This window comes from Polyodon spathula, chromosome 19 (assembly GCF_017654505.1).
Source record: "Polyodon spathula isolate WHYD16114869_AA chromosome 19, ASM1765450v1, whole genome shotgun sequence".
Classification (NCBI taxonomy): Eukaryota; Metazoa; Chordata; class Actinopteri; order Acipenseriformes; family Polyodontidae; genus Polyodon; species Polyodon spathula.
Window position 1 is genome coordinate 28,184,989 of NC_054552.1, and position 16,164 is coordinate 28,201,152.

Here is a 16,164-nt window from a genome sequence, read left to right on the forward strand (position 1 = left end):
TTCTTGTAGTGTTAGAAAAGTACACACTACTACAGCATACATTTAAAAAAAAAAAAAAGTGTACTGTCCAGCACTTGATTGTTAGGAATAGGGTATGTTTGGATTAAATACACTTTAGCATATTTGCAAATGTGTACTGATATAATGAAGAACTAAACTGAATTCATACTTATTGGCACTTGGTGGGAGATTTACTGCAGGGTCAAAAGAATGATAAAGAAATGAAAAATAGATAATCTACACATGGCATATCCACGAAGAGCATGTGCAAACAATGTTGTTTTTAAAAAATAGGTCTAGAAAGGCAGGTCGTGTGTGTGTTTCCTTTCCTGGTTAAACCATAGTGTTCCACTGGAAACTTGTCCTGCTTCTAACTGAACAGAGTTTTCTGACTGAATGCAATGGCTTACAGAATACACTGGTATTCTGTCCCTAAAGGAATGACTACAAACTAAAAGACCTTTTAATAGTCCAGCTGCCACTGCCCAAACACAAGCTGCCTAACTTGTGTCCAATATTTAGAAAAATATTACAAATCTTTAACAATCTCGACTAGTCTGCAATAGGTTAATGTGCGGCAACCCTTAAGGCAAGTGCTGTAATAATATTTTAGCACAGAAAATGTTAGAGTGCATTCTTAAAGCAAATATTTTCCTATTTAAACAGATTTACTGTAAAGTCTGAATTATGCACTGGAAAAGGCTATTTTAAAATGATTATGCTGCATTTTTATACCATGATGTATGTTTCACAGGTGGCAAGAAGTATTACCATAGCTCTACCTAAAGTTACCTTAAAGTAAGATAGTCCCTGAAATGTATCCCGTTTACAATTAATTGTCAAAAAGTCAGTTTTAGCTAAATGAACCCATTCTATAATCACTTTGTGATTGGATTAATCGTTGCTAGGCATCTCAGCCCTGGGGCAAATCACTGTTTTATATTTCACCAGAAAGTACATAACAGAACCAATGGGGTAATGGGTTCACTGTAATCCTTGACATTTTGAAAATGTTCCTTAACTGCCAGTCTACCAGCAGATGCCACAATGCAAAAATGCACTTGGTTTAAAAACAGCAGTAGGTGGTAAAGAACGCTATACATCAAGGGCTTAAGCAATCTCATTCTATGTATAGAGTCAAACTGAAATAATGAGTATATTAATCCCATTTCAACAATGTATTTTGCAATTGTACTTTTTAACTTCATCCGATATAGCGTGAACAACAGTGTCCACACTGAGACATGCATCACACACGCTATATTTATACCTGCCTGTACAGGGTGCAAACAAGCACAGGCATGTTCCTCATCCACAAGCCTTACACCACACTGCTGACTGATATTAGAAGTACAAAAAGTATTATACCATTTTTAACTTTAGATGAAGTAACAAAATGGGCAGTTGTAAAAATTCTACTGCATGTATTTAAAACAAATAGGTACCTATAAAAGAAAATGTTTTAAAATTTAAAAAAAAAAAAAATCTTTTGATTTATTTTCTTTATGTTTTTGGAAAGTCTGAATTAGTTTTAAATAGCCATTTTTTTTTTTTTTTTTTTTTTTTTAACAAGTTGAACGCCATTGCAATACAATTAAGCCACAGTAGGCAATACACTGGAACACAAATATTGGCTTACAATGATTAATTTGTAATGTATATATAAATAAATTGTAACAGATACAGTACTGCAAATGGCAGCGGATTAATGAAATGTAAATTCGTTTTTCAGTGACTATGTCCTTCCAAAAGTGATCGCTGGAGACTCTTGTAAACTCCAAATCAAGGTACAGAGGCGTTCAAACGCATACAACAGGTCACTTGTTTCGTTCACATACACACAAATAGTCTGTATTTTGTTCCCAAAACCCGTCTTGGAAACTAGCAGGTTGCTGCAAATTATATAGCGTGTTTCTGAATTCTGTTTGATGGCTCAGAAAAATAAAAAGGGGGTCTATAGCAAACCATAATTTACCAAAGTAAATTGTTACCTTTTCATTATGTATAACTAAAAGTGCATTATTAATAATACTGGAACAAAATGCAACGTATATTATTGGTCTGTATTACTAATACAGATGTCTATCGTATTTAAACAGAAGTGCGTAAGATATAACATAGTGTCATGAATACAAAAAGTCATCAAAATGCGAAAACACATCAGTTCAGTAAATTCTTACTGACTATCCGGCTGAACGATCCTGAAGATTGCGTTCACAGACTTGTTTACGGAATACGGTACACCATCGGGCAGTGTACTATCCTCTGGGCATAGCAGTGTGCTCATATGAATCCTTCCTGTTTAGAATAAGGATTTTTCTATGCAGTGCCAATACAGAATTATTCTTTTGTTGCAATGTTTTGATGATGTACTTTCCTTGAGCAAACTGTTTTTACAACGTGGTAAAGGCTATTAGTGAGAGCATTACTTGTCAAATCGTCATATTTTTCGCTGGGTTAAATAAACTCATTTAAAAGACTATTAAAGATCATTGCCGATTTATTAAATAAAAATATGATTTTTTTTTTCACCTTTATTTGCCGTGCAGTATGTACTAACGCTAATGTGTGTGGCATTCTGTCCTCTATCTACACCACGAATGTGCAAATCGGGTCTCCCACTCCCACCCCCTTGATGTTTTGCGATTTAACTTACCTTAAAAAGGATCGCATTTTTTTTTTTTTTTTTTTTTTTTTTTTAATCACCGGTTTTGAATTGCCAATCACAATTCTGACAGCAAGCTCAAAATCTGTATCAAATTATAATTATTCACCGCTATTTTAAAATAAAAAAATGCACATTTACAAAGTAGAACTCCGGTTCATTTTCAGCTATTGAAAATTTGTTTTTATATATGTGCACATGTTATTATATATAATTTTCTTACCAGATCGAGTTTTTTATTTTGTGCTGCAGAGCACTGGCCTCGACCCCTTGAAGCCCCGGAACGAGGGCTGGCAAAGTCCCTGTCCCCGGGCTCGGCTTCTGATGTTGTTGATCCTCAGCCATCATGATGATAAGATTCAAGTGATGAGGAGGAGGGGAGCTTTAACAAGTAGGCCTCAACCTGGACCTCGAGTAAACAACTCTTCCCCGGCTATGGCACATCACGGACCGACCTGTTTACTATCGTTTTGGATTAGCCTCGAAACAAAATGCTGATACGTTTGTAACCATGTCTACTGGGATAATATAAAATGTTTTAAAAAAGGATAAAAACACCTCTCGCTCCAGATTCCGCTGCAGCCGAGAGCAAGTCGCACCACGGCTGCTACCGCTGTTGCTCCTGGCAGGCAGTACGCCGATAGCGCAGGCGCACTGCGTAACTGGAAACTGAGCAACAACATTACAAAGGGAAACAGAGAGGGGAGAGTGGGGAGTAGTGGTGGACACATTCATTATTGTACAGTGGCAGAGTCGTTCGTGTTTACAACCAAAATGATCCACGGTTACTACTGCCAATCAATCACTACTGCGAATTATTATAATATAATTAGAATAATAATTATTATAATTATTAGAATTATATCATCAATCACTAAATGACCCAATATAATAACATAGGTATGTTTGGATATATTATTGTTCACATCAATATATCACGCCTATACTGAATTTTGCTCGATGTATTTTGTTGGTGGACCTTTAAAAAAAAAAAGGCTAAGCAGGGTTGCTATTCTTGAGGCTGCAATGTTTGTCTCATGAATCCACGATGCGCCTAATCTGTCCGGCAGGGAGCGCTATTCAGTCGAATTTTAGGAAAATGTATTATTTAACGGTCTTAACGATCTCTGTGGTGGATTTAGAATTCTACTAAATGTTAATTATTATTATAAATAATAGTTAATGTAAATAATGCACCGTGGTATCTCACCCCAACCATATTCAGCACAAATGCTGGGCATTTATTATTTAAGTGATCAAACACGTAATAACATGTAGACCAGTGCATTACAAGTAAATTGATTAATTAAAATTCAATACCATAACAAAATAGACATTAACCTCGGGAAGCACCCCTTTAAAGACCCCTTGTGTGAGAACCTTTGTAGCACGTTGTTTATTGAGTAAAGTATGTCATGTTTTTGGAAGAAATGAAGGCCAGTTGCCATTTGCTTTGTCGCGAGAGTTTCTTGCAAAATAATACGGGATTGGTGACGTAAACAGGCTGTGAGAGAGCAGTTTTTGGGGTTTCCAAGCAACGCAGACGCTTTTTTTTTTTTTTTAAATGCACTGAATAATGGCGGAAACAAACAGGAGATCGACCTTGCAAAAGACAAACATTTTAAAAACCCAATATATAAATATATTCACCAGTAAACTTGATTTACGTTAACGCAGCTATTTCAGTTAAATAGTCGTTTTGATAATGTTCAAACAAATCAATAATACATTACTACCACTGTACTGTACAAACATTTCGTTGAAACATGGCACTTTGTGTGTAATTCTGCTTTATCTGGGAGCATTGATATTTCAAAAAAATATTCGTGTCTATTATTCTACTTTATGTTGAATCGGTTTTTAATATGTTGAAAACAATTTGGAATAATTATTTTCACTTCTGGATTAAATTAAGAAGTTTAGATGGGTCTGGGGACTGCTGCGAACAGCTTTCAGAATCATACTATTCCTATGTTTGTATTCAATTTCTATCTGTTTACATAGGCTGTATTAATTCATATTTGTACCAAGCCTGTTAACTTGTGTTTTTCAGTAATCTTCCCAAACAGCTACAGATAAAATAATCTTAATATTCAACATAATTGTTTCTGTTCCTCTTTCTCTTGAACACTAAACAAGACCAATGTATTTATTAATTTATACATGAATATACTGTATGTGTTACCTAGTAGTATGTAAATGTACACATGCTTTGCACATGTTTATGTAGTTCGTATGCTATCAGCTATAAAGGAGAAGGTATCCTATCTTTATATTTAGGGAACATTACATTTCATTTGTTAATTTTTTTCACCTTTTTTCTGTGCCCTTGGATAAAGAAACCTTTGTCTGCCAGGACTGAAAACTCTGTGTCTACCAGACCTCTTAGTCGACCTACACCAGCGCCAGTAAAGAAACCATCACAAGCAGATTTGCTGGCCAAGGAAGAAGAATACAAGTAGGAAATAACATTTTGAACCAGTTTCAGTTGTGAAACATGTAGTGTCGTTACAGTATCAACTTGTTAGTTTATTTTATCTCCATTTTATTAAGGAAATAACTTTGTTCATTTTTCAGACGTCTAAATGCAGAGCTGGAAGCAAGGACGTCTGAACTGGTTCATCAGGCTGAAGAAGTCATGGTAAGAAGCGAAGGCGTGAATGAGATGGGTTTGTTACTTCTTCAAATTTAAAGGATATTTACAGTGAAGATTGTAATACTATGCTAATACCTGTTTCTTTGTCCTACAGAGGGAACAAGAGGAAGTACTGTCAAGACCAATTTCTTCCCATCTTGATGTTGGCTTCGAAGGTGACGATGAGGATTTCAGGTAATGACTCTGATATCATTTTCCAAAGCACAATGATTATGATAAGACATTTTAAGTATGTTGGATTAAACCCGGGTCACATCCTGTTGAAAATAATAATTGATCTAGATATATATATATATATATATATATATATATATATATATATATATATATATATATATATATATATATATATATATATATATACACACATACATACATACATTTTATATATATAGTGTGTGTAATCCTTCAGCTGTGAGGACCACTCATTCTTGGGCAGACACTCGGTCAGTATAGGAAACAGATGTGTGTCAACTGCCTGCCTTTGAGGCTGTTTGTCTGGCTGATTTTGAAGGGCCAGGCTTTCAGATGCCAGGAAGGCCTGCATCATAGAGTTTAGACAGGGTGTGAGATTAAGTAGAATATATCTATATATATGTCCTGGGAAGAAAACTTGCTTCCTTCTGCTCTGACAATGTTCCCCAACTCTGACGATTGGTTTTTCCAGCAGGACAATGCTCCGTGCCACACAGCTAGGTCAATCAAGGTGTGGATGGAGGACCACCAGATCAAGACCCTGTCATGGCCAGCCCAATCTCCAGACCTGAACCCCATTGAAAACCTCTGGAATGTGATCAAGAGGAAGATGGATGGTCACAAGCCATCAAGCAAAGCCGAGCTGCTTGAATTTTTGTGCCAGGAGTGGCATAAAGTCACCCAACATCAATGTGAAAGACTGGTGGAGAGCATGCCAAGACGCATGAAAGCTGTACTTGAAAATCACAGTTATTCCACCAAATATTGATTTCTGAACTCTTCCACTCTTGAACTCTTGAACTCTTAAAACATTAGTATTGTGTTGTTTAAAAATGAATATGAACTTATTTTCTTTCCATTATTTGAGGTCTGACAACACTGCATTTTTTTGTTATTTTGACCAGTTGTCATTTTCTGCAAATAAATGCTCTAAATGACAATATTTTTATTTGGAATTTGGGAGAAATGTTGTCAGTAGTTTATAGAATAAAACAAAAATGTTCATTTTACTCAAACACATACCTATAAATAGTAAAACCAGAGAAACTGATAATTTTGCAGTGGTCTCTTAATTTTTCCAGAGCTATATATATATATATATATATATATATATATATATATATATATATATATATATATATATATATATATATATATATATATATTTTATATACTATATATTTATGTATTTATATATATATATGTATATATATATATATATATATATATATATATATATATATATATATATATATATATATATAATGTTTCAACATTTCAAATAGTTTCTTTTGATCTTTTGATACAATTTAGATAATCTGTTTATCTAAGGCAATGGTTTTTGTATAAGCTAATGGTTTTGTATAGGATGATTTACACGTATAATATTTCAGTAGTATTTTCATCTAAGCTTTGTCAAAGCCTGTCCTGAAATTTTAAATGTTTTTTTTAAATTGGTTTCATTCTGATGTACCAAGCATAAAGTCTACGAAACAACCCAGTGCAAAGGTATAGAATATTTACTGTTGAATGTACTTCTTAAGGTTAGTCTGCATGTCCAAGAGGGTGAAACATACCTGCTAGTGTGAAATCCCAGATAAAAACAGACATGTGAGCCCATAACACACACAGCACATATTAATAACAGTATTAACAGTACTGGCATAGTTGCAGATGGCTGAAGAGCAAGTCTATGAAAGCAGACCTTTGTTTTAAAGCAGAGCTCATTCAATTGCATTATTGTGAGTTTAACATAAACTAAATTAAGTGTATTGAATAAAGCCTTTCTAAATACATTAATATGCACAAATTCATTTTTAATATGTTTCTAATTAAAAATTGTACTACATTTCTATTTTTCACAGGTTATGGGTAAGCATGTTATGATATTTATCAGTGATTTAGTTATACGCGAGTTATATAAAAAAATACTATATATTATACTGTATATTCTTTTAGTATATGATTGTTTTAATATCAATATCTTAGTAAGAATTTTAGTCATCCAGATTATATGAAGGGCATGTGATGTTTGGAGAATCCTTGTTCCTTGTCCCTAACAATAATAGTACAGTATGACAAATCCTTTTTCCATGGTCAGGCGTTGAATAAGACTAGCTCAAAATCTACAGGTCAGAACAGAGCACCATCAGGAAACAGAATCAAGAAAGTATCAGAGTGAGGGTTTTTTTTTTTTTTTTCTGAAATCTGATCACAGTATAATATTACAAATATGTTGTTAAAACAAAACAAAACAAAACAAAAAAAAAAAAAAAAAAAAAAAAACAACACAGAGCAATAAATATGAATACAAATGTGACCCCGTAAGCAACAAAGAGGGCCATAACTGTTTCACCAGACTCCGAGACAAGGAGTCCTTATTAATGAAACCGCAGAGTGGTTTGAATATGGTCCTGTTGATAGGGAGAGGAATGCGGGGTATTTCCTGCTCTCCTACTTAGTTACGTGTCTCCTAAAGTTATCTTTTGTTGAAAATGTTAATATTTAAGATGTTGGCATTTCAGTATAACTGTACAATTCAAGTGATTGGCCTTTGTAAAGCAGACTAATTTGGTTTTGTACAAAAATATGTTATAAACTGAATTGGCTGTATAATTGATAGACTGAGAAGAAATACTGAACCCAATAAGATGTAAAGTGTAGTTCTGACTGTGCTGTTTGTAATTAATTTATGCAAATAATAAACTATTTTTATGTGGTTCTTTTTGTCTTAACATTTTAGGATTTCCCTCTGCATCTAATAATAAATTTTAAAAAAAGCATTTCTAAATTTTTTAAAAATCCCCAGATTTCTTACAGCGTCATACCAGTTGAGACAAGAGTCTTAATTTTGTACGGCTTACATTTAAATTTATTAGCTTTGATGCTAATAAACAATTTTTATTTTATTTGATTAGCAATGAGTTTAAAAAAAAAAAAGGTACATTTAGATTAACCAGTGTTACTAGATGGCGAATTCCATTTAAGGAACAGTTAACTCTCTTGAGAGCAAGAATGAATACATAATACAAAAAAATGATTTGGAAAAAAGAGGTACTGTATGTACTGTGATTCACCACTACACTGCTTTACCTCGTCCCACACAAAGTGAATGATTTATTTGTACAAAATCTGGAACAGCAGAAATACATACTGCTGATGATGTAGCAGTCCTTGAGGACTTTGCTGATTTCTCCCTGGCAAAGACCATTAACAAAAGTGAAGGACAACTAGAGGAAGATGCCATAGCTGATGATGCAGAGGATGATGTCATACCCAGTGTTGGTATTGAAATGGGCTCGGGTATGTATTTCTTTGGCATTATTGCAGTATTCCCTTCAATTCATCCATTCACAATGCAGAAAGCTTTATTATGGTTTGAGAGTTTGCTTTAAGTAATTCCTTAGGACATATGAGTATGTTCTTTATCAGAAAATTGATCATCTAGTTAGAAAAATGTATACAAAATTATGAAAAAAAAAAAAAAAAAAAAACGGCATAAATTCCAATTCGATTTCTCAAAGCAAAGCTGCGAGTCATGCAAGAAGAACTCAACAGGCTTACTCACGAGATTAACAAGAAGGTAAGACTGAACTTACAATTTAAAGCCGTCTAAACATTTATTGCTTCCCTTTCATTTGTCCTATTTTTTATTCATTGGTTAGATCTAATTTTAAAACCAAAGACATCCTCTTAAAGACATAATAACCAAAGTTTGAAGTCACAGTTGGCAGGACAATTTGGCTTTACCCTCCAAAGGGAAAATCAAGTGAATTTTAAAGAACTCTAACTGAGAAATCTTTACTTAGTTCAGTGAGCATACACAATGGAAGGGGTCTTTACTGCATAGCCTTAAAAAAGAAAAAAGTGATATATATATATATATATATATATATATATATATATATATATATATATATATATATATATATATATAATAATATTTTAGCTCAAAGAGCCAGCAGCCCAATGTTTTGATATTTTGTACATATCTTTCTCAAGAGAGCATGTGGGAATAAAAGTATTGGAGGTATTTATACATTTTTTTTTTTTAATGCATGACAACTACTTGCTATGGTTTATAGTCAAATCCATGATTTATTCTTACTTGTTGTAAAGTTGTTCTATATATTGTGACATAATTTTTACTTCTGTCTTTAAATCTGTATTAATTATAATTGACATTATTTTTTATAAACTATATTTATATTATAATGCAATGCTGGCTCTGAGGATCAGCCTTGATTTGGCCTCCCCAGAAGCATGCATAACATTTGAATGAATTTTGTTTATTTATTTATGTAAATGTTACGTATTTATTGAAGTTAATTAGTTCATTCTTTTCTGCTGAGTCCTGCTGGCATAATCATATTCAGTCCATTTATCCATTTACTTTCTTTTATTCTTCTATATGTCGCATTGTCTAATTTTAGCTGTTCTAATACTACAAACTTTACATCATTTATGTCATGTCCTTGACTGGTGAAGTGCTGTACTATTGGTTTGTTATTTTTTTTATTTTTAATTAATGAAAGGTGGTTTTGCATTCATTTTTAATTCTTTTTGAGTTGTTCCAGTCTCTCCAACATATTTTTCATCACATTTTTCACAAGTTATTCCATAAATAACTTTGCTATTCTAACAGTAGGTATTCGTTTTTAGTGGATATGTGTTGTTCTTATGTTTAATTATATTTTTACTTTTGTCCATGTATTTACACATTTTACATGTACTAGTGCATATATATATATATATATATATATATATATATATAATATATATATATATATATATATATATATATATATGTTATTTTGTTATTTATTTTTTATTATTTTTATTCTTTAGGGTGACGACAACAGCAGTTTAAGTAGAAAGGTCAAAGAGCTGGAAGAAGACCGGTCCAGGTTGCATCAAACAACAAATATTCAGCAAACCCAGACTGACAAATACAAAACTTTAGCATAGGACAGCAACAGAAAATGTGATGGATTACAGCAACAGCTCACTGCTTTGCAAAAGGTATACCATTTTAGAAAAGAGGTGTCCGTATGACTTCACAAATATTTTAGATGGAAATTGTTGAATCACTTTGTGTAAGTTTACTGTGAGATGAAAGGCTATAGGAGCACATTGTGAAAACACAAGAAAACCTCCCGAAAATTCCATTAGTTAAAGCAGTTTGGATGAAAAGGGTTACATAATGAGCACTTGTCAAAGTCCCCATTCTGTTTTTCTCATTCTGTGTGATTATCTGTGTTGCACACACCTCTCTCTCTCTCTGACTAGGGTGCTTTATACTAGGTCCCATCCCTGGTATTTGTATTCATGTTCTGAATGGTCATGTATCTTCTCATATGTCCTGTGTTTTAGGAAGCGCTTCATTCTAGAGAGCTTAGGCAACTATTAACAAGAGCTGAAATACAAACCCTTGAGAGAAGGGTGCCTGGCATGGCCTCGTTAATATGATTAGCTTGGCTCTGTAAACTGAACCCCGGCTGCAGCTGGTGATAACGCAGTACTTCTGCTTGTGACAGATATCTTTGGAATTCAGAGAAATCCCTGACTGATGTTGCCCTGGCCTTGACATAGGGTGGGGCAATGGATCTAACCAAAGGTTACACTTGAAGTATTACCCCTGGAGTGAGGGGGGTGGGGGTGCATACTGTTTTTGCAGATTTGTATTCCACATGTCGCTGGTTATTTAATTATGAAGCTATTCATCTTTGGTTACCATTTTTAACATTCCACAATGGCATTATATGGTACCTCTGTTTGCAGCATCTTTGGGATGGGCATGGACAATGTTAAAAGAATGTTTTACACCATGCAATGGAAATTAAGCATGTACCTTTGATTTAATAACTGTGTGCTATTTCCTATTATCAGTGCAGTTTAAGCAACACTGAATTAATACATGTTTTTTGATATTGAACAATAGAACATAATAATTAAAAGCAGATTTAAAAAAAAGAAAAGCTTGAGCTACTATTTCAAGTACTAGTAGGAAAATATACAGGTGTATTATTGAAGTTACATGAAACAGTGCATAATATTTTATTAAATTTAAACGAAGAAGTAAAACTATGCAATTTTGTGGCATCAAACATATGCCAACTTATTTTAGCTGTGTTCATCAGTCAAATTCATATTGTTTCAGCTTCACATCTTTTCCATGCAGGATCATTAACTTTAAAAAGCGTGGAAGAGTTGCTTTCATAAAATTGTTACCGCATGTTTAATCTTGATGGACTTTGTTTACAGGCCCTTTTAAAAAATGTACAGTGGGGTTTTAGATATGATGTGATATGCTTTTTACAGTTGTGTTTTTTGATATTCTTATCAATGCAGACATTACCAAACAAAAACATTTTATGATTGCACAATACTTTGATATGCAGTTATCATTAAGGAAGCAGCCTGATGAGTGTATATATGCTGTATCCAGGTTAGAGGAATGTTTTTAAAATGATTTGTTTTGGAGAGGGTATAAAGAGATTCACTTCATGAAGTACAGTACACAACAGTGGGTGAAATCTGTGTCGGTACAACATCCCCTTACAAAAAAAAAAAAAAAAAAAAAAAAAAAACTTGGTTTAAACCACAAACCAACCAATATTCCAGAATGCAGCTGTTCTCTTTTGAAAATAAATTATAAGTTTTCTTGCTTCCTGTTTTAGCCCTTACTTTTTTAAATTTTGTGTCTCAGTCAAAATGAAAGAAATGTTGTCTCTCTCATTTTCCAGTAATGTTACCTCTGTGATCTTGGTTCACAAGGATGAAGTCTTAAAACTTCATGAAGGTTGAAGGGACTGTCCAGTGACTCATGTAGCTACACAGTGAGTCTTGGCAGGTGGCAAGATGACGTCATTGTTTTTCCTCTGTCACAGCAAGGGGCAAGAGTACTTTAAGTCGCTCCACTTAAAAATGCAATGGAAACTAAGGTCGCCAATACCTAGATTATGAACAGTGGATGTTGGATTTGGTTTTATTATGTAGCCATCAATTAGTATTTTATTCGAGGTGTTTACTTGTGTACTGTGAACCACTTTAAGGACAGGAATGTGGCAAATGAATTCTCATGCCTGAAAAACTAATTTTCAGATCTTTTACTCCAGTCAGTAAATTATTCCTGTTTTTTATTCCAATTTCAGTAGAATTTCTTAAATGCTTTTGGTAGGTCCTCTTTTTTTTTTTTTTTTTTTTAATAATTAAGTGAAAGTACCAACTGAGTCAGTTCCTCAATGTACACACTTTTATAACGCTGCTGATGTAACCAGTTTTACAATTGTTTTCTATTCTGTTTTGTGCATCAGTAGGAACTGGAAGGACTGAAGAGAGTACAAAAGCAGACTGTGACCAATCACAGAGCCACTGAGGTCCGTCTGAACCGAGCATCAGAGGAGGCAGAAAGATACAAAATGGAGCTGAACAAAATGAAGCAAAGCAGCAAGTTATTTCAGATGTAAATATCACCTATTTTTATTCCTAGTCTGTTATCCTAAACTAGTTTAATTTCATACTGAAACAAAAAGCAGAAATGTATCATAATATACTGCAACAGAGTTATCTGATTGGTAAGAAAGGTTGTGATGGTATATTGAAGCAAGCAAATATGCTATTGTGAAAAGGCTGCTTTGACACATTTAGATATGGGTACAGACAAGTAACCAACCACTACTAGTGTAATCTTGATATTGTTTTTATGAACACACATAAAGGGTAGGGTTATGTTGGCTTCCTACTGTATATCCACAACAAAAGCCACTTGCTGAGGAGACACCCAGGCTTCAGTTGCTGGAGTGGTCCTTTAGGTCATAGTTGATGTACATTAGCAGAGATGTGTGGGTTTATCTTGCATAGCACGACACCTAGACAAAGAAGTCTTGTGTAGAACATGTATTACTAGATAAGTTACATATTTTAGTTAAATGTGGAAACACTGTTGATCTTGCATATGCCCAGTGCTGAAGGCCTTTCTTATTAAAATTCTATAATTGCAGTTTTTGAGCAGTTTCACTTTTTGTCACTGTATAAACAGCATAGGGCCGTTTCATGAAAATTAGTTGTAACACTGATCTGTCTGTATTAGACAAATGACAAGACCTGAATTGTTTGGTGATGGGGCTATCTAAATACACAAACATTGTCAGCTGGGTTGTATTGCACTATTTTTCAGAAGAGTTAACTTTTAAACATTGATGGTTGATGGTTTCCTTAGCTCTGTAAGTTGCTCTTATAAAATCCAGAGGTTATAAACCCGTTATACAATGTTACATTTTCAGTTTATGATCTTCTGTTAGTCACTCATCCAATATTGTATACTCTTATCAAGGCAATAATAGTTTATTCAGTTTTGTTTAAAGGATTCTACCAGTCTGGAGCATCAGAAAATAGAACAGCTAAAGGCAGAAAATAAGAAGCTGGAGAAACACAAAACAGAATTTATGACAGGATTTAAGAAACAACTTAAACGCTTAGACATTTTAAAAAGACAAAAGGTAAGGAAGGCTAATAAGGAGTTTCACAGTCAGTAAAATCCTGAAAGATTTGTTAGGTGGGTGTGTGCTAGTGCGTCAGCATACATTACTGACAGACATGTCTACTGTCCTCTAGAGGGGAGTGCAACAATGGCAAGGTATAAATGAAGAGGGTTCATTTTGCAGTGTTAAATAAGGTCGACTTGCCCACTCTTTTCTCATGGTAAACCCAGTTTTCAAATATGGGTTATCATGAAAATAATGCTTTCAGTACAATCTTACTGAAATAGCATTACAGACTACAAGGACAAAATCCCCAACCTTATTGTTTACTCTTGAGCATTGGGTAAATTTAATACTTCAGATAACTTTTTAGTGAGATTTTAATACAGGGTCTATTATATTGGGCACTATCCAGCTACCCCAAGGGTGGAGGTACAGTAAAGGTCTAAGAATGTGGTGTAAAATACATTTCACCTGTTTTTTGTTTTACAGATACACATTGAAGCTGCCAAGATGCTCTCTTTTACTGAAGAGGAATTTATGAAAGCCATGGAATGGGGAAAATCATAGTGTACAACATGACTACAGCTGGTTAAACAAGATCTGACCAAAAATAAACAAACCTTGACTTTTAAGTGGTGTACACTAGATTGCATTTTGTCCTGAAATAAACCACACATTGCAACTTGTATTTCAGAAATAATTGTGATGTGATTCCTGAAATTTTCAGTTGTCATTTTAAAACGAAAATGCAGCTTCTAAACTTTATATTTTGTATTGTAGAATATATCGTCTTTACATTCCATTACTAATCGGTTGTGCTCTTTTTATTTTGTGCTTTTGAATTATTAAAACATTATAGAAACCTCACAAAGGTTTTTTTTTTTCCTTATAGTAATTAAAACAATCCCAATCAAAAATGCACAGGGTGGACTCCTTTTTAAGTATTCCTTGGTGAGGAAAAAAAAAAAAAAAAAAAAAGAGCAACCAGGCAGGTTAGCAACAGCATGGGTATGGGCAGCCATTTCAGCCATGTCAATTGACCTGGCTGCTATGAAACAGCCAATCACAGAGCCTGCAAATCATTCACCATCAAGTGCTTGCAATTGCATTATGTGGGTATTGTGAACATACTTTCAAGTGCACATTGACCTGATTTAGAGCTTGGAGAGATACTGGCATTTCTTGTGCTTTCACGTTAAGCCTAAAGCTCCACTACATTGTTTTCCACCAGGCCTCATCCTGAGACAAGCACTAGGTATAGGATAATAGGGAAATTCACCCCAATGGACAATATATTCACTTCAGCTCCTCTGTATCCACTTGTGGAGTGTTAATATGGTAAGTTCAAAGTAATGAGCAGAGATATTTTAACTCAATTGGTCAATTGCAACAAACTAAAAGTAGCATACTAACTGGGGATGATCCTGTGATTAGGGTGGAGGAACGTACTAACAATTGCCTGCAGGATAAATTTCAATTGCAACAGATCAAACGTTTCAACATTGTCTGCAGATAGATTTGAAGAGGTTCTCAATGTGTAAGTTGTCTGCCCCCTAGAGGATTATAAAATTCTTTAGACTAAGCTGTAGTAATATGTTGCTGTCATGAAAAGAATCCCTCTATTTTCAAAACATTAAAACAAAACAAATACCCATTTTAAAATTAAAATAATTGTTAACCATAATTCTGGTCAGGTACTGAATATCTTTGCATTATAAAAATTGGATCGACACATCTCACTGTCTTCAGTGCTAAAAGGGTAACTTAATATCATCTTTTAAAATGTTTTACTTGTAAATGCAGTTATTAATTTTCACATGGAAGTGTATTATTATACAGTAATGATGCACAAATATAGAATGAAGAAAATGCCTAATATAATAGAGCTTTAAAATCTCCAGTAGAAGAATGCAGCACCCTTCTTTCTCTCCTGTCCCCACCCTATTTGCAGGTACTTTCTGCCACCCCCACTACACAAACTTGAAATGATCAGGTTAACCCTGAGGTCTGTACTTTGTTCCCTATATTTTTTCGTTGCAATTTGTACTAAGATAGTACAGAGCTGAAGAGGATTTGCAGATTGCACCATACCAGCTAGCACTCAACAGTACAGAATTGAGGACTACATTCTCAAGTTCATTGCAACTGACCAAATGGTAGTA

At 34.0% G+C, this 16,164-nt stretch overlaps 1 protein-coding gene and 1 pseudogene across 1 annotated transcript in view; one reads left to right on the forward strand and one right to left on the reverse strand.

Moving 5' to 3' along the window:
- The window catches only part of LOC121294621 (DNA-binding protein RFX7-like), a 37,786-nt gene extending 34,487 nt beyond the window's left edge, over window positions 1–3,299 (reverse strand). Inside the window, exon 1 of the mRNA XM_041218518.1 lies at window positions 2,889–3,299. Coding sequence (XP_041074452.1) covers window positions 2,889–3,013 — 125 coding nt within the window. The 5' untranslated portion in view covers window positions 3,014–3,299. The remainder of the gene's footprint in view (window positions 1–2,888) is intronic.
- A 1,572-nt stretch (window positions 3,300–4,871) lies between these two features.
- Window positions 4,872–14,815, forward strand: LOC121294539 (annotated as a pseudogene).
- The last annotated feature ends 1,349 nt before the right edge of the window (window positions 14,816–16,164 follow it).